Source organism: Thrips palmi, unplaced genomic scaffold, assembly GCF_012932325.1.
Source record: "Thrips palmi isolate BJ-2018 unplaced genomic scaffold, TpBJ-2018v1 HiC_scaffold_18, whole genome shotgun sequence".
NCBI classification, from domain to species: Eukaryota; Metazoa; Arthropoda; class Insecta; order Thysanoptera; family Thripidae; genus Thrips; species Thrips palmi.
Window position 1 is genome coordinate 12,057,633 of NW_023144627.1, and position 26,512 is coordinate 12,084,144.

The following is a 26,512-nucleotide window of genomic DNA, read 5'->3' on the forward strand; positions in this document are numbered from 1 at the left end:
CCCTGTGTGAGTGGCTCGGGGTGGCTGGGCGTCGCGCTAGGTCGCTCTGCGTGTTCGCCAGCCCCGCCAGCCCCGCCAGCCAGCCCCAGTCTATCCGCCTGACGGCCCTGACGGCCTGATCCATCCCCTTTTTGTCTGACGAGACGAACGAAGCGCGCCGCGTCTCTATGAGTGCCGTGTTAAGAAGTAGCATCACGTACTGCAGTCACTCTCCCTCGCCCCGACCTCTCTCTCTCTCTCTCTCTCTCTCTCTCTCTCTCTCTCTCTCTCTCTCTCTCCTCGCTCTCCCTGTGTGTCTCCCTCCCTCCTGCCTCACGGGCACACAATTTTGCAAACCATATATCACCATCACGGAAGCCACGTGCAGTCGCGTGCAGCGACTGTGGCTCTGTCTCTCTCGCACTCGCGGGGCGGCGGGGCGTTCCGCGGGGGTCGCGAGAGAGATGGAGCAACCGGTTTCATTGGCAGAGTACCGCGGCAGCGCGGCGGAGCTGCCAGCGTGCTGCAGCGAGGCGGTACTCGGAGTTTGACTCATTCTGTGTACCTGTCTGTCGCACACGCAGCCCCGCAGCCCCGCAGCCCCGCAGCTCAGACTGCTTGCCGCTTATCTTTGTTGCTCCCCCTCGACGTCTCCATGCCCGTGCGCGTGGACCACGTGTGCCCTGCCCCGCCCCACCCCGCCCCGCCCCGCCACCGCTATCGCGAATCCTACATCGCGGCCTTTCCCCGCTCCCTAAATAAAAACTTTTTGAGCGGCGGGGCGGGGAGGGCGGTGCTAGTTGGCGGGGTGGGCGTGTGGGCGGCAACGCGGCATGAGAGCGAAGGCGTGTGGGCGGCGGTGGGCGGCGGTGGGCAGGTGACGCCGGGAGGCAGCTCTCAGCTCGGCTGTCAGAGTGCGCGCGCTCTTGAAGTGACCGTCGTCCCGAACTAGCGCACCCAATGAAGAGTGTGGTGAACTGAGAGAAGGTCGGCGAGAAGAAAGAACGCATTTCGGACTCCAAATTAATTGCTGCTGTTATTACAAGCGAGTTTCTTCTTTCTTCCCGTGGAGCGCTGCAGTCCGCGAGGGTCGGGTGGGGTGGGGTGGGGTGGGGCGGGGTGGGGCGGGGTGGGGTGGAGCGCTTCCAAGGAGCAGCCCTCCGAGGAGAAGAAGGAGGTCCCGGCCACCAAGCAGCCGGCCGGCGCATCCCTTTTAATTTCATTTCATAAATATTCCGAGATTACTTGCCGTGTAAGCCGGCCAGGATGTTGCTGGCCCAGACGGCCCAGACGGCCTCCACGGCCTCCAAGGCCTCCAAGGCCTCCAAGGCCTCGACGAGGAGGAGGGGGAGAGCGAAGGGGCACGCCGAGCGGCACGCCCTGGAGACTGATTCCGCACAGTGCGGCCGTCGGTCTGTCTCTCTCGCACCGGTGCGGAGCGCCCCATGAGTGCGAGAGAGAGAGACTTCCAACTCGGAACCAGTCTACTGGCCGCGGCCACCCTGGTTCACGTCCACACTGTCGATGCCCCCCACCAACGCCGACCGCGTCTTGGTGGCGACGGGCCGCTACTTAGTCAAATCCATCCCACCGCCCCCGATATTGAAAAATCGGAATCGGCCTTCTGGTGTCGCTGAATTTAATTCTCTCCTGGCAGACCACCGCCACTCTCATTTTTTTCGCCATTGAGGAGAGTGTGGGAAAAATTACGCCGGGTGATCGAAAAGGGTGGATATTTCTAGGAGAAATGAACTTGATAACGATGCTGCTCAAGATTAATCCCCCAAAATTCGAACTTAAAATTCGCAATTTTAGGAAAAAATTATCTTTTCTAGGACGTTTAGACCACACGCATACACCTCAATTCACGGCATCTTCATTTTCTTCACGACATTTTTTTTCCTTTCCCTCTCACCGCCTTGCTAATGCTGTCCACCGAATAAGCCCGACGTTTCAATCTGCAGGTGTGGCGCCGCCGACGCCTCATTCGACCCACTTCCCCCACCCCTCTGCCACCCCCAAAGGCTGGCGGTCGACTGACTCATTCGCAGAATTTCGATGGATTCCCTGATTCCGCGCACGAAGTCGCAGCAGGTACGCGCCGCCGAAGAGGCACGAAGTGGCACGAAGTGTGCGTCGGGGAAAAAGGGAAGAAAAAGAAAAGACGGAACTCTTTTCCTCGGAGTGCCCACGCATCGAAAGTGGCGAAAAGGAAAAAATAAAAGGCGTCCGAAATTGCGGTCAATTTTTTTTTCGTGCGCGCTCTAAATCCTCTACTTACTTTCTTCCGGTCTTTTTTTTTTTTTTTTTCGCGGTCGGTCCTCTTTCCCGCAGTGCATTTCATCCCCCGCGCTTCGCTTTGTAATCCGCGCCTTTTTTTTACGGTGTGGTGTACGCCCTTGGATGGATGGTGTCGCACAAAGCGCTGGGGCCGTTCCGTTGGGCCGTCCGGCCGTTCGGACGGACAGTGCACGACAGTGTGCACGACAGTGCCGTGTCTGCGGCCTATTGTGCCGCGCTCCGGGCAGAGAGGGGGGGGGGGGGTGGCATGGATATGCGCCTCAGGTGGGGGTGAATGGCAGATCGGGACCCGGCCCCGGAGTGCAGGAACCCGGACTGTATTTATGATTTTTCTGACGGCTCCTCGTCGAAGACTTCCAAAGGTAAACTGGAAGAAGTTTGAAAAGTGCCAAAGAAAAATGTCGACGCGGGAGGAGAAATTCGACAGCAGGCTCAACGAGTGGACGGCGGTTCAAAAACGCGCTCGAACGGACAGGACCTTTGTCGAGTATCCGGTGTACCCGACCGGGCGGGCAGGCCGGCACAGCCGAAAGCCCCGAGAGCCCCGAAATTGGAGGCTGTTTCCGCCTCCAGGCCGTGCGGGCCGTGCTGGCTGTGCGGCGAGTGAATACGCCGTGTTGTGAACAACCGGCGGACTAGTGGCCGCCAGTGAGCATGGCCAAGCATGGCGAGGCATTGCGGGGTATTGCGAGGTACGCCAGGCGTGACTGAGCGTGAGCACGCCACGCCCCGCCACGCCACGCCTTCCACAACAATACGTCACGAGAGATGAGCTCGCCCATTCCCACCGCCCCGCCCCGCCCCGCCCGCAGTCGTCCCGTCGAGCATTAGCCATTCGATGTCTTCCGCCATGATGGCCGCGGGATGGACGGGCGGGCGGACAGGCAGGTGCACAGACAGACAGACAGACAGACAGACAGACAGACAGACAGACAGACAGACGGACGGACGGACGGACGGACGGACCGTTGCGTGCCCACACTGCGTGTGACGAGCAGCGCGCTGCAGATTAGCAGTGGATCGGCTCGATTAGTGTTTTTCCGGCCATAACGGGCAGCCACCGCCAGCCATGCCTGCACGGCGCCGCGGCCATATCCATCAGGGCCGCCAATTAATTCGGAAATTGGCGCGAACCGTCATCGGGCACGCCGGCCTCGGACAGGTCGGCCAACCAGCCCGAACCGCCGGCAAAAGCACGCCCGGAAATCCAGCTAGCAGGCGGTGAAATGCCCCCGGAAAAACGTTCCGCGACTGTACCGAAAATAGGGGTGGCGTCATATTCACCTTGCTAAAACTTGAGCCTCAATACTGCAATACCGATCCGAGCCTCAAAAAATAAATAATGAGCGACGATTTCGAAATGAAATCATCTTGTTGTGCTTTGTTGTTGTTGTTGCTGTTGTTGTTGCTGGGGATGCCATTAAATGGCGAGCACGCTCAGGGCGCCGGGGCGGTCGTGGCTCTCCAAAGTGGCGGGGCGGCGGCAGGGCGGCAGGCTTGGCGGCAGGGCGCGCGCTCCCCTCCTCTCTCTCCCCGCGACACTTCGGCTGAGACCGCCGAGGCTGAGGGGGTTTTGATATTGTTTAGGGAGGAAATCGCGGAAGAATGGCAATCCAGGACGTGCGTGGGGCCCTAAGAGGAGGGAAAGGGGAGGGGGAGCCCCAAAGGGGAGCCCCAACGGGGAGCCCTAAGGGCCCAAAGCGATCTGTAAACTTATTCTCCGTACGAGAGCGGCGCGCTGGCAGCGGGCCGCGCGTCGCTTCCCGGTACTCTACCTGTCAACCGTGTCTCCGCCGCCTCTGTGTGTGTGTGCGTGCGTCTGTATCTCTCTCTCAGGACGGCCGACAGACTCGCATAATTTCATTTATAGGAGAGAGGGACTCAGGTGGCGGCAGGCAGTTGTTGCTGGCGGGGGCGGCCGGGGGCGGCCGGGGGCGGCCGGGGGCGGCTGGGGGCGGCGACGCGACACCGGCTTTGAAATATTCACTCGTGTCAACGGCGAGGGTGAACCCGCGGTCCGACGCGGCGGTACTTTATCCGTCCAACTTACGAATTAGCGCTCCGCGCCGCCCTCTGGCGAGCCCTCTGGGCCCTCCGCGCGGCCGGCGCACGAACCAGGCGGTGTGGGGGTGGACTCGGCCCCCGCCCCCGGAAGTCCCTCCGGCCGGGTGCTGCGCTGTGCTGCGCCGCTCCGCGATCACTCCGGGGAGAGCGAGCCAGGGCGAGCCGCACGCGCGGAGACGCCGTGCGTTTTTCCGGAAACTTTGATGGAAATGTTTTGGTGCTCCGTCGAGCGGAGCTGCTGCCCCTACACCCACCACACTGTGTGTGTGTGTGTCGCACAATGCAAGTGCCGCCTGTTTTGACAAGCTGCTGCTCAGCTCTGTGACCGTTGTTATTTCTGTTGTTGTTGTTTGCGTCCGACGGGAGAAACGCAGATTATACTCGAAAAAGTTTCGTGCACGTCGCGGCTGGATTTTGTTTTCTCTTTTTGTCGACAGAGAAAAAGAAACCGACCTCGAAAATACCGCACCTTGAGACGACTGATTTCTCCGACGAGTGATGAAGGCGGAGAACTGTGCAGTCGTGAATTGGTATCAGTCCTCTAAAAACTTGCTGTGATCTTTTCTGTTCCAGGAAGGAGAAATGCTTCCGCTGCGTCTCGATCCACGAGATGCACCCGAACGTGCTTCAGTACAAAGAGAGTGAGTGCGATGTGGGACCGGGGGGCGCTTCCTCCCCCCCTCCCCCCCCCCCCCCTCTCGCTTCCGTTTACGACGCAGTGCCGTTGTAAAGGCCTATAATGAGATTTTGGCCGTTAAAGGCAGTGGCCTGCGCACGCACTTGGACCGTAACCGGCAGTGGGAGTGAGACACACTGGGAAAGAAACGCAGCGCCCCTTCCTACAGCGGTTTCAGAAGCGGGGCGACGCGAGAAACGTCCCGATGCACGAGTCATGGCGACCTGGGTCGACCTGGGTCGCCGAGGTGTAAACAGCTTAACAGTCGTCGTCTCGAACGTCGACAAAGACGCTGCCTTGATTAGGATTTTTAAAGGCCCGGTCTTTTGTTTCGACACGAGCCGCCGGACCTTCCCCTCCTCTCCCTCCCCGCCGGTCTCCAGTCTCAACGGTCTCAACCCGAGCAGCTTGCTGGCCGCGGCGCGCGCTCCGTCTTCTAAAGAAAGAATGAAATTGAATTATGGATGAAACACTGTTGCATCCCCCACCGCCTCAGCATGATGTTCCGCGGGGAGGGGGAGGGGGAGGGAGGGGGCACTCAACGGGAACCAATCGTAGCGTGCCTCGGCGTGCCTCGGCGTGCCACGCAGCAGCGCGAGCCAAGTGAGCGAGCAGCGAGGATCCAGGGGGAAACAGGGCGGGTGCACCGGCAACAGTTGAGAAATTTCACTCGAGAAACAAGTGCAGAAATTCAAAATGAAAATTTAACATTTTTCATTTTTATTTTAATCTGCCCAGATGCCCTTTTAAAAATCTCAAACATTTCCGACAAGCTTATGAAATATTTTGCGAGGGTTTCTATGAACCAGCGGCATGCGTATACGTATTTTCATTCTGCAAGCGATGGTTTTTCTCTGCGCGGCCTCGCGCACTCTTACATGGCTCAACACAAAGTACACGAATTCAACTTTTTTTTCCGCCGTCTCTTTCCCGCTATTCCGCGCAGCTTTCCGTTTTGAGCTGTTGGCGGCAATCTGGACGAAAAGGGCGTCCTAATGAATGCCCTTCTGCTCGTCGTCGACCCCAACATCCCCGCGGCCTGGCCCGGCCGCCAACACTCGCCATGCCCCGCCACCCCTATTTTCCGCCTTCTCCCTGCCCTGCCCGCCCCTGCCTGCCTCTGCCCCAGTCCCCTCATTTCGACTCACACTGCACCCCCTGTCCTCGCCCTCTTACATCCTTTGCATCACGTTTTGCCCTTTGCACACACACACACACATACACACACACACACACGTGCGCACGGACGCACGCCGGCACGGACGTGCTTATGGCTGACGTGCTTATGGCATTACGATGGCAACACTGCCGCATTTTTAATTAATTGCAAACTACTTTGGGGCGACCCGACCGACGACGGCGCGCCAGGCCGCGCCATGCCGCATTGCCGTTACGGCGATGGTGCAGCCACGGCCAGAGCCCAAGTGGGGCACTGGGAAATTAGGCTGCCGTTCTAACGTTCGAGAGTCTAAAACAATGGCCACCACGCTCCGGAAATGTTTAATATTTTTTTTCATCAACCACCATTTTTGCTCTTTTTTTTTGTCCTAGCATTTTTTTTTTTCGGACAAGGCATGCCACATGGGCCCGGTCTCGTTCCGCAGCCGCTGCGATGCGATTTGGCTCCATACGGCTGGCGGCCACACCGACCAACCTCACCGCAGCCCCGCACTTGTAATGAGTGCGACGGAGAGAGGAGAGCCGTTCTGCGCCGTTCTGCGGCGCAGTCGCGTGAAACCGCGGGGAACGCGGAGCAATACGAGGAAAAAAGGAGAGAGAGGGAGAGAGAGAGACGGGAAGATGATAAAAGAGAAACGCGAATCCATTTTTGTCCGCCTGGTTGGTTCCTTCTTTGCATGGAGGAGGGGTGTCGGGCTCAACAGGGGAGAGGCTACTGCCGGATTCGCAGACACGAGCATATGAGCCCCATTGGCCCTATTACAGTATCGGCTTGCTCTGTCTGTCTGTCTGTCTGTCTGTCTGTCTGTCTGTCTGTCTGTCTGCCTGTCTGTCTGTCTGTCTGTCCGTCCGTGTTCCCCGAATCGGCCACCAGGTCAAAACAAAAGGAGGCCTGGCGCGATGATGAGGGCGGAGGGCGACAGTCTCCGCGAAGGGGGGAGGGGGAGGGAGGGGGAAACACATCGCCTCCCTCAAGGAGACGAGCAATACCGCAATGAGCGCAAGAATGCGGCGCGAGGGAGAGAGAGAGAGAGAGAGAGAGAGAGAGAGAGAGAGAGAGAGAGAGAGAAGGGCGGTGTGGTAATAACTGCCGGCACGTGTGTGTGTGTGTGTGTGTGCGTGTGCGCGCGCCTCGTGTTATGGAATAAATAATGTGGTGTGTGTAGTGCCTCTCCTCGCCGCCGCCAGTGGGCCAGAGGGCGCTGCGAGCGCTGCCACGCCACGAGCGCGACACTGAAGAATTCCACACGCCGCGAGCGTAACGTCGGCGTTCGCGTTGGCGTTCGCGTTGGCCACGGCAGGAGCGGGAAGTTGCCCTGCCATCCGCCGCGTGGCCCTGCACTGCAAAGGCACTGCAAAGGCACCGCAAAGGCGCGGCACGACCTCGACCCAATTCCGATTTCTATTTGCGCTCTGAAACGTCTTTGTTCTGTCGGTATGAGAATTATTACACCAGCGCGGCTTTGCTGCAGGGAACACACACACACACACACACCGACCTCATTTTCCCCCACTTTTTCATCCTTTGAGGCGGACCTCTCGCGAAGGTCGAGGTGAAGGTGAAAACTGGGCTGCAGTGCCACAGGCGCCGCAGGGGTCGGCGGGTTGTTTGTTTTCGAGAGGCGTGCTCTTGTTTGTGTGGGTGTGCAGTGTGTTGGTTGGTGCGTGCGTCCTTGGTTCTACGTGCCCCTCTGGCAACACGTGTGTCGCCTGGGTTATCTTCTAACAAGAGCTAAATCGGCCAGACAATGTTTTCATTTTTCCTCCAGCCAGTTGTCTGTCGGCAACACTCCGCTCTCTCGAGCCGGACACAGACACTCTGAGAGAGAGGGGGGGCAGCAGCTTAACACCGCGCCCCTGATTTTCATAGACTGGTGGCCAGCCCGGCCGCAGCCAGCCCTTCAAAGGGAATGGAAAGCAGTGATTTGCCTGCCGGCCCTCACCCCTTCCGCGCGCCGAGCAGGCAGCCCGGCGGTCGGTCAGGCACCCCTGGCAGAGCGGGCAGCCCGGCCCTCGGCCTGGCCGGCCACCGGGGGACCCGCCAAACTAAACGACCGCGTAGCTGCAGGGCGCAGGGCGCAGGCCAGCAGGGCGCAGGCCAGCAGGGCGCAGGCCAGCAGGGCGCAGGCCAGCAGGGCGCAGGCCAGCAGGGCGCAGGCCAGCAGGGCGCAGGCCAGCAGGGCGCAGGCCAGCAGGGCGCAGGCCAGCAGGGCGCAGGCCAGCAGGGCGCAGGCCAGCAGGGCGCAGGCCAGCAGGGCGCAGGCCAGCAGGGCGCAGGCCAGCAGGGCGCAGGCCAGCAGGGCTGCAGCGCAGCGGTGAGGATTCCCGGAAAAGAACTTGTTTACCTTGTAATTCCATGGCGCTGCCTCCCGGGACCGCTCTTGTCGGGGGCACGTTGGGGAGCCGCTCCGACGCACGCTGCTGGTGCCGCAAGGGGGGGGGGGGGGCAGGGTAAGGAGGGCGAGATACATACTTGATGAAAGAGCATTGTGTTGCAATCAGCGCAGGGAGGTGTCGCAAGCAACACTCCAGTACAAACCCCTTGCCCTCGCTCTACCCCCCCCCCCCCACACACACACACACGCAAACAACACACACGGAGTCACTGTCCTTTTTAACGCGCGAACCTGTGGAGCTCTGGCACGAAAGCAGGGAGGAAAGGACAAAATGGGTAAAAGGGACAGGTTCACTGCTCCTCGTCTCTCTCTCTCTCTCTCTCTCTCTCTCTCTCTCTCTCTCTCTCTCTCTCTCTCTCTCTCTCTCTCTCTCTTTCTCTCGCTCTGCCTCTCGCACACTGACTGACGCCAAGACAAACACTACGCGGCTCCGCCCTGCACCGCCGAAGCGTCGCTTCGTGTGCCGACAATTGCACCGCCCGATTCGGGGCAAACACTTGTGTAATTACCCCCCCCCCCTTTCTCTTTCTCTCTCTCTCTCTCTCTCACACACACACACACACACACGGAAACTATTTCCCAGGCGTCACCGCAACAGATGCCACGATAGGAGCCCCGCAAGCTTTTGGGAACATCAACGCGACAAATAATTCGACTTTGTTTCATTGGAAGCAAACGGCAACTAATACGAGACACTTTACTGCGTCCGCGCTAAAGCACAGCGTCTCTTTCTCTCTCTCACACACACACGCACACGCACGGGGGCTGCGGCGCTATTTCTGGGAAAGTATCGCGGGCTGCGCCGTCATGTGTGAGGTCCGTTTCGGCGAGGCGGGAAGCCAGCGACAAAATATAATTAATTGCCCGGAAATGTGCTGCATCCGCTGTTCGCGCCACCCAGCAGTGCCAGCAGCGAGAGAGGGACACACACACACACACACACACACACACACACGAGGCAGAGTTGGCTGCTAACGGGCTGTACTACATACATATATACCGTGGTGGGGCGCGCTGACGTGAGGAGATAGGGCTTACCCCCACCCCTCCATGTCCCCCTCCCCCTCCCCCTTCCCCGCTGGCCCTCGATAATGGAGGGAAGACTTTATTCCCAACTTTTTCCACTGCGATGCGGTTTTAATGCTAATCCGATGATGATCTGATAACAGAATGTGCGGCCAAGCCGTATGGTTGCCTGCGCCCGAATAAGGAGCTCAAGTGGCTCACGGAGAGTGGCAGTGGCGCACAGTGGGCCAGAGGACCGGTGGAGGCGGCCAAAATTCGAGACGCGTTTTGAGCTCCAGAGTCGCTGGACGGGACTCGAACCGAACGTGTGACCACACCAATGGATTGCTCTTCGGACGAGGAATCCATTGGTGGGGTCCCACGTTCGGTTCGAGTCTCATTGAGCGACTCTGGAGCTAAAAACGCGTCTGGAGTTTTGTCCGCCTCCACCGGTCTTCCGGCCCACTGTGTGGCGGGCGCCGCAGCGGCGTGACAGGGTCGAGCTGACGACGCTGACGACGAGGCTGACGGGCTTTGCTTGTTCCAGCGTACTGCGAGACGGCCGAGCGCATCCAGGGCCTGTGCCAGAGCATCCCCATCGACACCACGCTCTTCTCCATGTTCCGCGCGGACGCGGCGCCGCAGCGCTGCCCGCTGCTCGACCCGCCCTTCAACTTCACGTACTCCAGGAACTCGGGCGAGTGCGCGTGGCCCGTGTCCAGGCTGGAGGGCTGCACCGACCCGGCCAGGCTGCGGCTGCGCTACCAAGCCTGCCCCGACGTGCCCAGCACGGAGAGCACCAGTGAGTACCCGCTCCAGGAATCGAAACCACTGCCAGCCAGTGTTGGAACAAAAGCAGCGCAACCCTCCCACGACGCACAGTGGGTCAGAAGACCGGCGCAGACGGCCAAAACTCTGGACGCGTTTTGAGCTCCAGAGTCGCTAAGTGGTACTCGAACAGAACGTGTGACCCACCAATGGATTGCTCGTTCGGAGAGCAATCCAATGGTGGGGTCACACGTTCTGTTCGAGTACCATTTAGCGACTCTGGAGCTCAAAACGCGTCCGGGAGGCAACGCTCTCGAGAGCAAAGCCCAGATATCGCCTCGTAGGCATGCTGCGGGTGGCAACCCTATCGACACTAGCGCGTCGCGCTCATGTGGCAACCCTACCCTGACTCGCTGGCTGCGGCCGGGGACGCCTGCAGTCGGTAGAGTAGGCAGGCCCGCGACGCTCTGCAGCGTGGCGGCACGGCGTACCTCTCAGGCGCTCGACTTGGAATATTTGCCCCGCTCACACACGCTCCACGCACTCACGCACACAAACACACAAACACACACACTGCGGGCGACCACCGATACGGGCGGCTATTTTTCGCGGCGGGGAAAATTGCACGCATTCCGCTGCGTCTGTGGCGGGAAGCAAATGACAGACGTGAAGGAAGCGAGGGAGAGAGAGAGAAGGGGGGGGGGAGCGGGACAAGGCGCTGTTAGCATCAGTGGCCGGGAGAGCAAGAGTAAGGACTTTCCAACGTGCGCGCACCACTAACAGGAGACGCGAGAAAAACGTCACCACGCCACTGTACCACTGTGTGTGCGTTTCCCGCCGCTGTCTTCCCGGAGAAAAACGGAAAAACGGAACGCGGAAAGGAGGTCATGTCGGCTGGGGAAGGAACACAGTTCACAGTGAGTGTACGTGCGCGCGCGGCCCCGCCCGGCCCCGCCATGACGGTGTGTCGTCGCGTGTCCATCAGCTCAGAGAGCAGTCTGCTTTCACCCAAAATTGGCAGCTTCGTCCAAAAATTTGCCTCCTGACCTCCGCCTAAAAAATAAAATTAGAAGTCGTTGAATTTTTGACGCGTCGCGTAATTTAAGCGCGGGGACCGTATTATTACCGCGGTTGTTGTTTTTCGTGAAACGCCGCACTGTTTGCTCTGCTTCTGTGTTTGCGGCCCGCGTGTGATAAATCGACCCCGATCCCTGGGCCCTGGGCCACGCCCCGCCACGCCCCGCCACGCCCCGCCACGCCCCGCCACGCCCCGCCACGCCCCGCCGAGCAATAATGCACCATCGCGGAGCGTTAATTCGAGCCACCCGCTGCAGTGAAAATTTAATTTGTTCGCCCCGGCATAATATATCGGACTGGGCGCGGACCGGCCGCCACCGCGGACCAGCGCGAGAAGGCTATGGCGAAGGCCGCAGGCAAGGCGGGGGCGTGGCGGCACACTATAAAGGTCTCATGGGAAGATGCGCCCTACCGTGGCGAAAGTTGTCCGTATCACAGTGGTGCAGCTGACTTTGTTACTGACCTCCGAAAATTGAGTGCACCTTAGGTGCTTCGTCGAACTTGTTTGGGGGAAATCTCCACCGTGAGTGATATGTCGGTGTCCCGGGGCTTGCTCGCTGGAGGCGACGGTAGGTGTGTGAGCGGCCTGGTTCGGCCAGGCGTACGCTGTGCCACTGGACTGGCGGGGCAGGGCGGGGCGGGGCTGGCAGGGCGGGCGGGCATTGCCAGGGCATTGCCGGCGTGGCATTAGTTAACGAAGTGAACGACGCGATAAGCCTGCTGCATCCCGCTCCGGGGGGGGGGGGAGGTTAGTTTGGCTCCCGACCCCGCCAGGCGAACACTGTACCGCCGTGGCCTAGGCCGTGGCCCAGGTCGTGGTGTTTGACAGAGCCGCGCGTCGTACCCAACAACAACAACAACAACAACAACAACAACTTGGACTTGGCCCAGTTAGTGAGCGGCAAATCACGACGCGAGCCGCACTTGGAGTTGTTGCTTTCGAAACGATAAGCATAGGCTTCCCCCCACACACGCACACGCACACACACACACGCACACACACCACGTAAGCACATCCCTTATCGCCAGCAGGGCCCCCTGACGAAGCACTTTTTTGCACTTTCCTCGCCTTTTTCTCTCATTTTTTTTTCGCGCGGCGGACCCGCTGCGCTGCGCATTAAAATGCGCAAGTTTGAGCAGCAGCACTGTCTTTTTTTTCCTTGCAGTCGAGGAGCTGGAGTGCGTGGCGGACTGGAAGGAGGGCTCGACGCGCTACATGGTGGGCAAGCTGCAGTACCACCACAAGACGGCCGCCAGCGACGAGGAGCGCTACCGGTGCTTCGTGTACGAGCCCACGCCCGAGGGCTACTCGGTGGCGCAGTCCGGGGACGCCACCTGCACCGGGCTCACCTCCGCCACCGTCGGCTCCAAGAACATGCGGCTCACCAGGGGTGAGTTCCCGTTTCTTTCCAGATCTAAGGCAATGTTACCCTTTCTGGCGTTATGCGGGAAAAGGGTGCAAAATTTTGGCGCGCTTTTCGTCGCTTCAGCCGCGTCCGTCGCGCGAGCCGAGCGGCTGCCCGAAGCGTCCCGAAGCGTCCCGAAGCGTCCCGAAGCGTCCTGAAGCGTCCCGAAGTGTCCCGAAGCGTCCTGAAGCGTCCCGAAGTGTCCCGAAGCGAAGCGTCCCGAAGCGTCCCGAAGCTGAGACGTCGCCTCGCCTTTGCAAGCCGGCGCCTTATTTCCCTTTTGTGCGAACGGCGTGCCATCAGTGGGCCAACTTGGGGGTGGGGGGGAGGGGGAGGTCTGAGATGATCCCGTCAAACGTAATGCCAGCGAGTACGGCTGCCATTCGCAATGATATTCCATCGGCAAACGCGGCAGGCAGGGCACGGCAGGCCAACCTATCGCGTCACGACACGTCACGCCGGCGTCGCGTCCCCTGGCGCGCGCCGCGCACGCGCACCACGACATCAGTATTCCCCGGCGCGGCATTGCGCGGCGCGGCGGCAAGGAGGACCGACTTCGACAACTTTTACAAAAACCTCGCGGATGCCGCGCGTCCCCTGTGTCACGGCGACGCCGGCGACGGCATTCACAGGTCGCGCACGTCAGCCGCGCGTCTCGGGGCGAGATGAAAAATAAAAGAGCACAAAAGCGAAGTGGCGTCGTCGTCGTGATCGGCGTCCTGGTGCTTCCGATGCTTTGTGACGGCGGCCCGCTGAACGCGCTGAGCGGCCCGATGAACGGCCCGATGAGGAGGCGGACAATGGCACTGGCCGCCCTTTTTAGCCGACTCGGCGTCAAAGTCGGACGCGTCGCCTCGCGTGCCGCGATCGCTTAGGGCCTTGTGTACGGCAGCCCGCAGCGAAGCGCGCAGCGCGCAGCGCCCCGGGGGCTGGTCCACTGTTGGGGGCTGGCGTCCCACAGTGGGCCAGAAGACCGGCGGAGGCGGCCAAAACTCTAGACGCGTTTTGAGCTCCGGAGTCGCTACACAGGACTCGAACCGAGCGAATGACCCCACCAATGGATTCCTCGTTCGGAGAGCAATCCATCGGTGGGGTCACACGTTCGGTTCGAGTCCCATTCAGCGACTCTGGTTTTCAAAACGCGCCAAGAACTTTGGCCGCCTCCACCTGTTTTCTGGCCCACTGTGCGCCCCCAGGTGGACGCACCCCGCACGCACGCCTCGGGGCGCCTCGGGGCGAACGGACAGGCGGCGTTCGTGAAGCACGCCGCCAGCGGCCGCCAGCCTCTCTGCGTGTGGCACTGTACACTGTAGCCGCGCGGCTGGTTCCCAACAGCGCCGTCCCTCTCGCACCCCCGCGCAACGCCCCGCGAGCGCGAGAGAGACAGGGATGGAGCACTGTTCCGGATCGCTCCCTGATACGGCAGACACGCTTGCATGAAACATGCACAGACGTCATGCCATCTCCCGCTCCGCGCTCCAGGCACCTCCAGGCGCCTCCAGGTCAGCGTGCGCGCCGCGCCGCGCCGCGCTGCGTGCAGGGGCTCCGGTTACCTCCCTCCGGTCTGGTTCCGCTGAAGTTGCGAGACGGCCAGAGACGGCGGGCCGGGCGCCTCCTCGGCCGTCCCAGGAATGTCTTCTCGACGCCGGGCGCCACTCTGTTGCTGGAATGTCTGCAGCAGACACTCCGAGAAACATTCACAGCAAATTTTGGAAAACTGGTTTCAAACAATGAAGAACGAAAAGCTCGGTGCTGTGAAAACACTTTCGCGACGTGCACCCCGCTGTCTGAACGACAGGGCGTGGTATACAGTGGGCCAGAAGACCGGCGGAGGCGGCCAAAACTCTAGACGCGTTTTGAGCTCCAGAGTCGCTAAGCAGGACTCGAACCGGACGTGTGACCCCACCAATGGATTCCTCGTCCGGAGAGCAATCCATTGGTGGGGTCACACGTTCGGTTCGAGTCCCATTTAGCGACTCTGGAGCTCAAAACGCGTCTAGAGTTTTGGCCGCCCCCACCGGTCTTCTGGCCCACTGTGATGGTCGTGGCGACGGCCTCGGCGAGCGGGGAAAGGCGAACGGGGACGGTGCCGCTCGCAAACGACAACGACGCAACGACGCCGCAACTCAATGGATCCGCGTCCCGCCGCGTCCCGCCGCGTCCCACGCTCCGCCGCCGCGCGGTCTACTACACTACACACGCCGCGCCGTATACCCCACTACACTGTGCGCCGCTACGCGCCCTGGCGACCCCGGCCTGTCGCGGCCGTCCCTTCCCTTATCGTATTTCTTGCCGTGATAAGAGGCTCGACGGCACGGCGACGCGGTACGGCACCGCCACCACCACGACGACGACGGCCCGGGGCGCACAAAGGGGGCGCGGTGCGTCGCGCGGCGGTCTGCAGGCGCTCTCTCTCTCTCTCTCTCTCTCTCTCTCTCTCTCTCTCTCTCTCTCTCTCCCCTCCCCTCTCTCTCTCTCTCTCTCTCTCTCTCTCTCTCTCTCTCTCTCTCTCTCTCTCTCTCTCTCACGCCTACGCCTCGCCCCGCGAGTGCGAGAGAGACGGAGGCGCTTTCGCGGCGCGGCGCACGTAGCGAGGAAATTGATATTCCGCGTCGCGTTGTCAATATAAATTATTTTGTCGTTGAAGACTGCCTCACTATGAAATACACCTCGCTGCTTATTTCGCAGGCCTCTCGCGGCGGTGTGGCGCCATGGTGGCACCGTGGAAGAGAGCCGGATGGAGTGGGAGGGGAGGGGAAGGGGGAGGGAGGGGAGGGGAGGGGGAGGGGGGGGGAAGGGGGAGGGGAGTGCCGCGCGCCTTCATGTCTACAAAGCGCGCGCTGGGGGAGCAGCACAGCGTTACTCCGGTGGCAGTGCGTCGCCGTCTGTGTACGAGTAACTCCCAATGTGATTGCCATTGCGATTGGGATTGGCCGCGAGCAGTGCCGCTACACTGTTAAAGCGAGTCGGGGGCGTACAGTGTAGGTACAGTCGGAGGAGCCTCAAGCCGCGCGGAGGAGCGTTGCTGTGATACTTACTGGCTGCAATGCCACGTAAGTCGCCCATCCCGCGTCCACACACGCACACACACACACGCACACACACACACACACACACACACACCAACACACACGCACACAGCGCTGCCGATCCTCGCGCTGCAGTCTTGGACGGCACAGGTGCGCCAAGCACTCCCTTGGGAGGCTCGTTCTGGGCAGTGTTCCTTTGCCTGCGCCCCGCCTCGCCCCGCCCCGCCCCGCCTCGCCCTGCCTCGCCCCGCCTCGCCCCGCCTCGCCCCGCCTCGCCCCACCTCGCCCCGCCTCGCCCCGCCTCGCCCCGCCCTGCCGCGCGGTGCTATTGGTCCGAGTCCAAGGTCCGCGATAACTCCCCCCGGGCACCGAGCCCTCGCTGGCCGTGCCTGCCCTGCCCGGCCGTTGCCGGCCCTTCCCTCCGACTTCGGACTCCGGTCGCCAACGCGGGGCCGCAGAGCGCTCCGCCACTGGGAGCCAAGAACGGCATCCCCTCCGGATGCTGCTTTAACAGGCGCGTTCTCATCACAGCGGAGGTCCGTTCGCCGGTAGGCTCGGACCGTCCGCACTTGGAGGAACCTCGAAGCGTCGCTGCCACACTGGCGGCCGTGACAGTTGGCGAGATTTGAACGGACTGTTGGGCCACTGTTGCCTTGTTCACGGCCACATCGTTTCCAGGTGCTCGGAACCAAAGCGCAGTGCGAGGCTGCGAGGTCAGACCGCTCCGCTCCACTCCGCTCCAGGCTGCCGCGGGCGGGCCGCGCGTCGGGCTGCGGACCTGCGGACTGCGCCCAAGCCCAAACTAACTAACTGTACAGTGGCGTGCCGCCCCGGCGCCGCCCCGGCGCCGCCGTGCCCTGGCTGGGAGTCAAGGAGCCCCTGCGATGCCGGGGGTAGGCAAGCCCGCGCAACAGGGAACTTCTGCGGGCCTGCCCAGCCAGCCGGGCGCTCACCCGCACCGCGCGCACCGCGCCGCACGCACGCTCTGTCTCTCTCGCACCCACGGCGCGGCCCGTCGGCCCGTAGGGGTGCGAGAGAGACAGACTCGGGCTGGTTTAATTCCCGACTCGGGCCTTCCCTGCCGAGCCTCTCGAGTGCTGAACAGCGGGGCCATTCCGAGCCTCGCTCTGTCTCTCTCGCTCTCGTGCGGCGCCCCGCAAGCCACGCCAGGGTGCGAGAGAGACGGGCGAGCCGCTTCGGACACGCTCCGCGGGCTGGAGGCTCCAGCCTGCTCCAGCGGCCGCCCGCTTTGTTATACGAGAAAAGCTGCCCCGCTGTGATACCCTTGTCTCGTATTCCCGACCAAGGCGTGCAAAGCGAAAACGCTGGCATTTAAACCTCGCTCTCCTAGCGCTCCTCTCTCCCACTCTCACGCGCCGTGCGCCAGCGGCGCCAGCCCAGCACTCTGCCTCTCCCTCGCACGCGCGGCTGAGCCGCCAGGCCCCCACAGTGGGCCAGAAGACCGGTGGAGGCGGCCAAAACTCTAGACGCGTTTTGAGCTCCAGAGTCGCGAAATGAGACCCGAACGGAACGTGTGACCCCACCAATGGGCTGCTCTCCGAACGAGGAATCCATTGGTGGGGTCACACGTTCGGTTCGAGGCGTGTTTAGCGACTCAGGAGCTCAAACCGCGTCAAGTGTTTTGTCCGCCTGCGCCGGCTTTCTGGCCCACTGCAGAAGGCAGCGAAGGCAGCCAAGCCAGTGACGACTGGCGTCATTTTTCCGTCCGGTTTGCGCCTACAGCCGAGCCTACAGCCCACACTCTCCAGCCACTGCCGCCCCAGAGTTCCAGACAAAAGAAGTTCCGCCGTGTGTCCGTGAAAGCAAATGGGAGAGAAGGGATGATAAAAGGATAAAACGGACCGTCGGCCAGATTTAATTCTTCGAGGGGTGAGGGAGAGAGTGAGAGCGAGAGAGAGAGAGAGAGAGAGAGAGAGAGAGAGAGATGAGAAAAAGGGTCAAACGTTGTCTAAACCTTAACCGCTGCCTGGTGGAGGGTATTAATTTCTGTTGCCCTCAGACGGAGGGGGACGAAATAACTCTACCGTGCTCGATAAGAAACGAAACACTTTTTCCCCCGTCTTTTGCCACGCGGCACGAAGAAGGGCAGGGCAGTTAGTGACATCCCCAATCGGAAACAGATAGACTCTTTTCTGTCGAGTCCAACAGGAGGAGCAGAATCGACGCAGACACGCTAGCTGCGTCACAACACACGGTGGTGTGCGATACCGTGTGGGCGTGTGGGTGTGTGTGTGCGTGTGTGTGAAAGTCAATGTGTGCGTGTGTGCGTGCGTGCGGCGGGCAGAGCCGTTATAGGCCTGTACCGTGTAAGGGCCCCACGGGGATAATTCATTCATCAATTAGTCCAAAGAAGCTCGTATTGAAAACTCGCCGCGCCCCTGGGGAAGACCCGTAAGAGGGGGGCGAGGTGAGGTGGGGTGGGGGTTCGGGTCAGACCGGTGGAAGCATTGCGAAGCGTTGCCACCCCACAAGGATCATGCCGTGCGTGTCAGGGACTTACTCTTTTCACAACTTTTCGGAATTTTTACAAGCGTGCGTCGCTAAAAGTTGCAAACTCTCCTTGACGGAGGCTCAATCATTTTATCCGAGACACAAATACTGAGACTCTCACATTTAAACATTAACCAGGGGACGCCAGTGATGGCGGTGCGGTGGAGCGGAGCCCATAGCAGAGCGGCCACAAATGAAATAGTCGCGTAGTGGTCTGGAGCCGTTATTATTTCGCGCGCGCGTGTGTGTGTGTGTGTGTGTGTGTGTGTGTGTGTGTGTGTGTGTGTGTGTGTGTGTGTGTGTGTGTGTGTGAAAGGGGAAAGGGAAGGGAGAGAGAGGGGGAGGGGGCCCGGGTACCAGGCCACGGCAACGAAGAGCGTTTCCAGGTAGTGTTAGGCCATGTAGTAAACCTACTTGGGGCCCACGCGCGGGAAAGACACACACGCTGGCACACTGTACACACACACACACACTCCACCATGCAGAGAAATGCAGAGCACGCAGGAGGGCGGGACGCGCTCGCAGGGTTCCCAGGGGATCGGGGTATGATCCGGGTAGACGTTCCCCGAGGAGGACGGGGGCGGCAGCGCGGCAGCAGCCCGATGCGCGTCCGGGAGAGGAGGCGTCACGGCGTCAAGGCGATGCACTGCTAATAAGTGGACGGACAGACAGACAGACAGACAGACAGACAGACAGACAGACAGACAGACAGACAGACAGACAGACAGACAGACAGACAGAACGAATGGCAATCTGAATGTGGTGATCCTTGCGTTGCAGTCCGCCAGAGGTGGCCGCCGTGCCGCCTGCCCGAATGGCTGCGCGCGCACCACGCCTGGCAGTCCCTCAACAAGCACCTGCAGCTGCAGGTGGGGCTGCACAACGTGACGCTGCGCCGGCTGCGCGGCCACCACCGCCACCACCTGCACCGCCACCACCAGGACGCCGACGAGGCCGCCGAGGACCAGGACAACGACCTGCACGTCGGGCCGCGGCCGCGCGCGCAGACCGACCAGCACGCCGTCAACGTAAGCGAGGGCCTCCCAGTGACATGTGCTTTGGACGAGTCTCGGTCTAACCTAACCTCAAACTTGCAGCTCCACGAGGAGTCCATGACGTGCCACTCGGTGACGGAGCGCAGCGACCGCGTCGTGCAGCTGGTGGCGCACGTCACGCTGGGCTGGTGAGTAGCAGGAATGCCTCTCTTTCATCACATCGCCTCAGCCACTCCCCTCGAATTACTCAAACCGACGATCCGTGAGGGAGAAAGAACACTTTTATTTAGAATGTGTTAGCTGGTACCAAGAAATGTTGAATGAAAAAATGGCCAGGGGAGCGGGCTAGAACTCTGGACGGCCGAACCATGACTCAGCTCCGCCGCCCGAAAAGCCCGAAAAGCCCTAAAAGAAAAGCCGCACACGTCGAGACTGATGCGGCAGTCCGGCCAGTCCTTGGGGCAGTCCGCTGCGCGCTGGGCGTCTTGTGGAAGTAATTAGAGACGGCACGAAAAATGGCATCCATTACCGCGCCTCGATGCCGAACCTGTCTCTCTCGCACTCGTGGGCCGTGCCGCCGTGCCGCGAGGGGTGCGAGAAGGACAGGCTGCAGTCACCGCGCCATTTGTCACGGCCAAACTTGTAACCCAGTCCGAATAAAAGCGATTCGCCTGACTCTTTCTCCTTCTCGCCCGCAGCGACAGCGGCTACAGCTGCCTCCGGCTCTACCAGCGGGACAGGCACGTCATGGAGATGCAGCGTTCGGGTAACTATTTTTGAAAACACCCGCCGCGTTTTCCGCGCGTTTGATTGGTCGGCCGGACAGGGCTTTGACTGTGCTCTTCCCGCAGCCCACACCGGAAGCGCCGAGGAGGCCTGCCGCGCTGACAACTTCGACCCGCTGTCCGAGCGCTTCACCACCTTCATAAGTGAGTACGGCCCTCGCCCCGTCACCCCGTCACTCCGTCACTCCGCCACGGCACTGCATAAAGGCCACGGGCCGCGTAAAGGACTGGAATAACCGAGTGGCACAGTGGACTGCCAGTCGCGTGGCAGGGACCGGCCTGGAGTCAGTCTGGCCCCAAGTCAGCCCTGCCACAAAAAACCGGTGGAGGCGGTCAAAATTCAAGACGCGAAACAGGACTCGAACCGGACGCATTTAGCGACTCTGGAGCGCTAAACATGTTTTGGCCGCCTCCACCGGCCTTCTGGCCTACTGTATCCTCTGCCCCGCACGGCGAGCCAGAGTCCGCCACTCGGACATCGAGCAGCGAATGCAAGTTGCTCCTCCATAACGCACGCCCCTGCAACTTTAACCCGACTCCTTGCCGTGTGGCGTGGCCTGGCGTGGCCTGGCGTGGCCTGGCGTGGCCTGGCGCGGTCGGCGGCCGGCAGCTCGCGCCTCGCGCCCCGCGACACCCAGGAGGGTGGCGATTAATCGAAGCGGATCAAAGATTCAGAGATTGACGCGGCGTCGTGACGTCATCAAGAGGGGGGCTCGGTATGCGGTCCCGACGTTTGAGACCAGCGCCTCAAACTTTTCTGTTCTGTTTCCCTTGCTCAGCGTCCGACCCCCAGCACAGGCAGTGCCCCTACTCGGGCAGGTACGCCGTCACCAACTACCTGGGCGGCGACATCGTGTGCAGTACGCACCCCAGCAGCAGGGCCAACGACATCATCAACAACAACAAGGACATCGACAACAACGACATCAACAGCCTGGTGCGGCCCCACCCGAAGGACCCGAAGGCCAGCGCCCGCCGCGCCACCGCCTTGGGGTCCAAGTCCCTGGACGTGGGCTGCGGCACGGGCCACACCATGGAGTTCCACTCGCACTGCGAGGCGGACAGCATCACCGGTACGCCCCGCCACCGCACTGCAGGGGATTTGCCAGAAGACCGCAGGAGGCGGTCAAAATCCCGGTCGCGTTTTGAACTCCAGAGTCGCTGAATGGGACTCGAACCGAACGTGTAACCCCACCAATGGATTGCTCTCCGAACGAGGAGTCCATTGGTGGGGTCACACGCTCGGTTCGAGTCCTGTTTAGCGACTCTGGAGCTCAAAACGCCGGCGTCGGCCTCCTGGCCCACTGTGCGTTTGCTCAAAATAGTTGGCATGGTTTTCAGCGTGTACTAACTTTGTTTTCGCAGCGTACTCGTGCCACGGCAGCTGGAGCGACAACGGCACCAGCTTCACCATCGCCGTGCCGGTGTCGGCGACGCTGTCCGGGACGGTGTCCGGGACGCTGCCGGGCTGGGGCGTGGGCGTGGAGTCCGGGCCGGCGGGCGCCGAGGCGCTGCGTCGCGACGCGGACCCCGCCGTGCGCCGGCTGTGCTTCGTGTACCGCGAGCTGATCGCCGACGACGCGGGCGCCGTGCTCAACGCGGGCGACGGCGCGGCGGCCCAGAGCGCGCTGCGGCAGCAGCCCTCCATCGTGATCCAGTCCCGCGTGGGCGAGGAGTGCCACCGCCACCACCTGCACGGCCTGCACGGCCTCCACGGCCTCCAGGAGCGCGCCCAGGCCCACACCCTCGAGGACGCGCCGCCCGTCGAGGCCGAGGCCGTCTTCTGGGCCTTCGACCTCACGCCCAACGGTGAGGTCCAGGGCAGCAGTGCTCAGTGGGCCAGGAGGCGGCCAAAATTCTAGACGCGTTTTGAGCTGCAGAATCGCTAAATGGGACTCGAACCGAACGTGTGACCCCACCAATGGATTGCTCTCCGAACGAGGAATCCATTGGTGGGGTCACTCGTTTGGTTTGAGTCCTGCTTAGCGACTCTGGAGCTCAAAACGCGTCTAGAATTTTGGCCGCCTCCACCGGTCTTCTGGCCCACTGTGCAGTGTGGCTGAGCCCCGAGGCCCTTTGACACTCATCCCCGCCTGCCCTCGCTCCAGGTCACTGTGCGAACTCGGCCGCCACGCCGAGGTCCGAGGTTCGCCTCCCGCTGCTGCTGCTGCCGGCGCTGCTGGGCGTCACTCGCTGGGCCGTCAGATGATACACCGCCCGGCCGGCCCGGCCGCGGGGCAGGCCTGCGCCGTGACGCGTGGACGCGGCCCTGGACGTCCTGGTCGTCCTGGACGTCCTGGACGTCCTGTCCCCGGACCCCGCCGTCGCCGCGCCGCCACTTTGAGCCACCCGACACGACGCGGGCGCGACGCGGGACTCGGGCAGACTCGGGTGGCTCACCACTCGGCGGCCCGGCTCGCAAAATGGAATCAGAGCGGAGACACTGCGTGATTCGTTTTCAAGGCGCGTTCCATTTTTGGACCGAGTGACGCGAAGAACGGAACCAACTAGTCAACGGACAGCGGAACCAGTTCGTGCTCTCACGCGGAGAAACGATTTCCTTTGAAAAATGTCGTTGCTTGAGGCAGCTGCTTGCTCGGTAACTTATTTCTCTCTTCGACAAACTCAACCCTTCGTCTGTAAAAAAAACAACCATTGATGGTCTTCTTCGCGTGCCAGCCATTCTCTACCTCGAAACTACTGCCGACCTGAGTTCCGCGGCGTCATCGCGGAGGGCTTCGCGGAGTCCGCGGCCGAGGGGCGCGTCGCCCCAGTGTACTGGTGCGGCCAATTGCTTTCGAGGGCGACAGTTAAAGTTGACGCGCTGCTCGGCCCTTGCCGCGGCCCGAGGCGCTTTCCGGCCGATAGATGGCGCTGGCGGCGCGGGCGCACAGTGGGCCAGAAGGCCGGTGGAGGCGGCCGAAATCGGACGCGTTGCGAGCTCCAGAGTCGTTAATTTAGACTCGAACCGAGCGTGTGACCCCATCAATGGATTTCTCTCCGAACGAGGAATCCATTGGTGGGGGGTCACACGTCCGGTTCTAGTTCCATAAAGCGACTCAGGAGCTCAAAACGCGTCTAGGATTTTGGCCGCATCCACCGGTCTTCTGGCCCACTGTGGGGTGGCGGCCGTGGGGGATTTGAGCCTTTTAGTCTTTTAGTCCCTCGCTTCCGCCTTCCGTCTGCCGCCAGGCCGCGCCTTGGCCGCGCCTTGGCCGTCTCCAACCCCGGCCATTGTCACGACTAGGCACGCTGCCAGCCAAACCAGCCAAACCAGCCCCACGGGAAGGGAGGGAGGGGGACGGAGCCTTTGATGATGCGACTCTAGGTCCTCTGGATTAGCCCACGGTTCACGCAGAGCGACGCAGAGTCGGCCGAGACGATGTATAAAAGCCTCCAAGAAAGGGAAACACTTGCACGCGTGTGTTTGTGGGTTTGTTTGTGCACGCTGAATCGTAATTTTCTTCCGGGAGTGACGTGTGTTTTCGGTCGCACTGCAAAATCAACTGCGCGTGCGCTTAAAATTCGCAAATCTGATGCTGAAGGCAGATCATCGTTGGATTTCTTTATTTTTCAAGCAGGGACAAACGTGTGGGATAACCCGAGTGGCTGGTCGGCTGGTGTGAATATCAGATGGTCAGTACGTTTCAGTACCTTTGAAGAAGGTAGTGTTCTTTTGCATGTATCATAGGCAAGCTTGAATATTGATGATATAGTTGCCTTGGAGTGTATATTTCGTATCGTCGTTAAAGACGATATATTTTTTCAATCAAAGACTTTTTTATTTAAGAGTGAGGGAGAGAGGGAGTGTGGGAGTGTGGGAAGGCTTAGGACAGTGTTCACAAAGGATGTGATTTGAATTGTACCGCGAGACTGACTGAGTGATTGATTCGTTCAGCAATTATCTCGTCCTCTGGTTAGTGTGTTAGAGAGAGACAATCAACCATCGACTTCCGGGACTAGTCAGGATGGCGGTACTAACTTAAATGTGTGATAAACGTGGGTCATTGTGGGAGGCGTTGTGTGCATAGTGCTATTGTGTAAACAATTCTTGTTTCCTCTTGAATAGTGAAGTAATAATATATGTACTCGTTAGCGGGAAATCTCTCGCTGATTTGGATGAAACGTGTTTCTTTTTCCATGTTTTGTTTCATAAGAATCTAAGTCAAATTTTACCTTATTAATATAAATTGTTTTGTCAAGTTTAATAAAAAATCGTTACAATTTTTATAAATGGTGTTATTTGATGTTGTTTTTCCACCTGATTCCTCCTCTTCCACTGTCCATCGGCTGGCCTCATCGCGAACGAACCGCTAGCGTATACCGCCCCCACCTGCTCGCAGAAATCCATGGTGGCACCAGCTCGTAGGCAGTGTTACAAACCCCCCAAAATTTAAAATTCAAAAAGACAGCGTAAGAGTCAGATTTTTTAATTTGAAATAAAGAGCGCTTCGAAAAGGGGCTGATTTTGAAAGTGGCAGAACGAGGAATTGTGGAACTGGTGTTCCAGTCCGAGGCCTGGCCGGCCGGGGCGTCGCCGGCGCCACCATGGCACCACCGCGTCGAGCGGGCTGATAAAGAATTCATGCGGCAAACTTGTCGGACAGCGCGCCGCCGCCGCGCCGCCGCGCCACGCCGGTGCCGGGGGACGCAACTAACTTTGGTCGAAATACAGAAGCCCGCCTGGAAACGTGTCGAGCAACGGCAATACCGCGGGGGCGAGGCGGGCGAGGCGGGCGAGGCGGGACAGGCGAGACCGACTCGCGACTCGAGTCGAACAGCACCCGAGAGCGCTTTCGTTTCGCCCTGCCACGCGTTTTGCCCCCATTCCCCCGGGCCAACCACTCGGGAACGCGTCAAGTCGTGTTAGTCACTTTTATGAATAGTTGCCGTCGACGCCGTCGCCCGCAAGCGAATGCACGGACTTTTCAAAGCGGCGGGTGACTTATTTTGGATCGGCTGCCCTGTGAATTTCGCGCCAATGTCAGCCTCATGGGTTGGGAAAATCAGGATTTTGTCGATGCCCCGCGCAAAAATGCCTGCAGTTCCAAGCAAGGGGTCGGCCTCGTGGGACGGTGCCAACCTGTAGCGCCTGCTGGTAGGCCCCTGACAACGCGCCGGTGTGGCGGCGGCCTACCTTGCCCTCAGTGTGGCCGTCTGAGGCACATCACGCCCAGCGCGCGCTCCGCGCGCCTCGCTTCTCGCACCGTTTCGAGGTAAAGAGACCTGAAGTCGGGACGTGGGTCGCAGTCCGTGTTTCAAACGAGGAAATCCACAGCGGGATGTGCCAAAGGCTGCGCCAAACGAGATTAGGTGTTTCCCGCGTGGTGTTGAAGTTGGCGCGCGCTGCGGCCGCAGAGGCGGGGCGGGGCGGGGCGGGGCGGGGCGGGGCCATGTGTGCTGCGGCCGGCAAGTTGGCGGCTTGGCGGGAAAAAAGACCGACTTTGAAATAGTTGCAACGTCTGGAGCGTTGGGATGGAAGGTTCCTCCCCCACTCCCCTCCCACCCTGTCCCCTGCTGCCCAGCCCTCTCCCTCCCAGCCCCTCGAGCCGAAGACTGCAAGTGCAGTGGCTGGCCACCACCGTCCAGGGGTAGCGGTAGCGGTAGCGAGCCGGGTGAGGTCGGCTCCAGGGAGCATCCAGTGATCGAATGACAGCGAGCTGATATTCCATCATGTTGGACGCAGGCGCGAAATGACATGTATCGTGTTCTAATGAGAAACTCTAGAACTCCCTTCGCCGGGCTCTGCGCACACTAACAGTGTGTGTTATGGTGGCACTTCCCCCAAAATGTTATCTTTCGATTTATGGTGGGGGAATAAAAAGAGTGGAGCTTTTACAATAGATTTCATAAGCATTTTATTATAACTCAATTTGAATATTAAAAGCATGAGTAAAACTTAACTAACGGAACAAAAATCATTTCATAAAAGACAAAATATAACATAGTATAGCACCAAAGCTGTATGTACACCACATCACAATTAAAATTACTATTACAAAATACTGATTTCATATTCATAAAAATGCAGAGTAGTATCTTGGATACTCTCCAGTGATGTGGAACCTTTGAAAGGAGATGAAAACTTTACCATGGAAAGTTTCATGATTTGACAGCACAGTATACAGTATATATTTTATGGACTTGCAAAATGAAACTGTACGGATTTTTTTAAACTTCTACTGTCTTATTACATACTATGCGCATTAGTGACATTCCATATTTCTGGGTACTAATGAAGTGTTGACCAACAGTCTATTCAATAATTCTCCTCCCACAACTTAAAGAAAAGATCACAGACAAGAACATATGTCATACATTCATCCATCCAAACGTTGGTC

General features: G+C 60.0%; 1 protein-coding gene across 1 annotated transcript in view; it reads left to right on the forward strand.

The window, feature by feature from the left end:
* LOC117644713 overlaps positions 1–24,248 on the forward strand; it is a 79,274-nt gene extending 55,026 nt beyond the window's left edge. The window contains exons 4-13 of the mRNA XM_034384326.1: positions 4,918–4,985; positions 10,148–10,402; positions 12,612–12,836; positions 19,172–19,419; positions 19,489–19,574; positions 20,085–20,152; positions 20,238–20,315; positions 20,951–21,244; positions 21,537–21,980; positions 24,241–24,248. Coding sequence (XP_034240217.1) covers positions 4,918–4,985; positions 10,148–10,402; positions 12,612–12,836; positions 19,172–19,419; positions 19,489–19,574; positions 20,085–20,152; positions 20,238–20,315; positions 20,951–21,244; positions 21,537–21,980; positions 24,241–24,248 — 1,774 coding nt within the window. The remainder of the gene's footprint in view (positions 1–4,917; positions 4,986–10,147; positions 10,403–12,611; positions 12,837–19,171; positions 19,420–19,488; positions 19,575–20,084; positions 20,153–20,237; positions 20,316–20,950; positions 21,245–21,536; positions 21,981–24,240) is intronic.
* Positions 24,249–26,512: the final 2,264 nt, after the last annotated feature.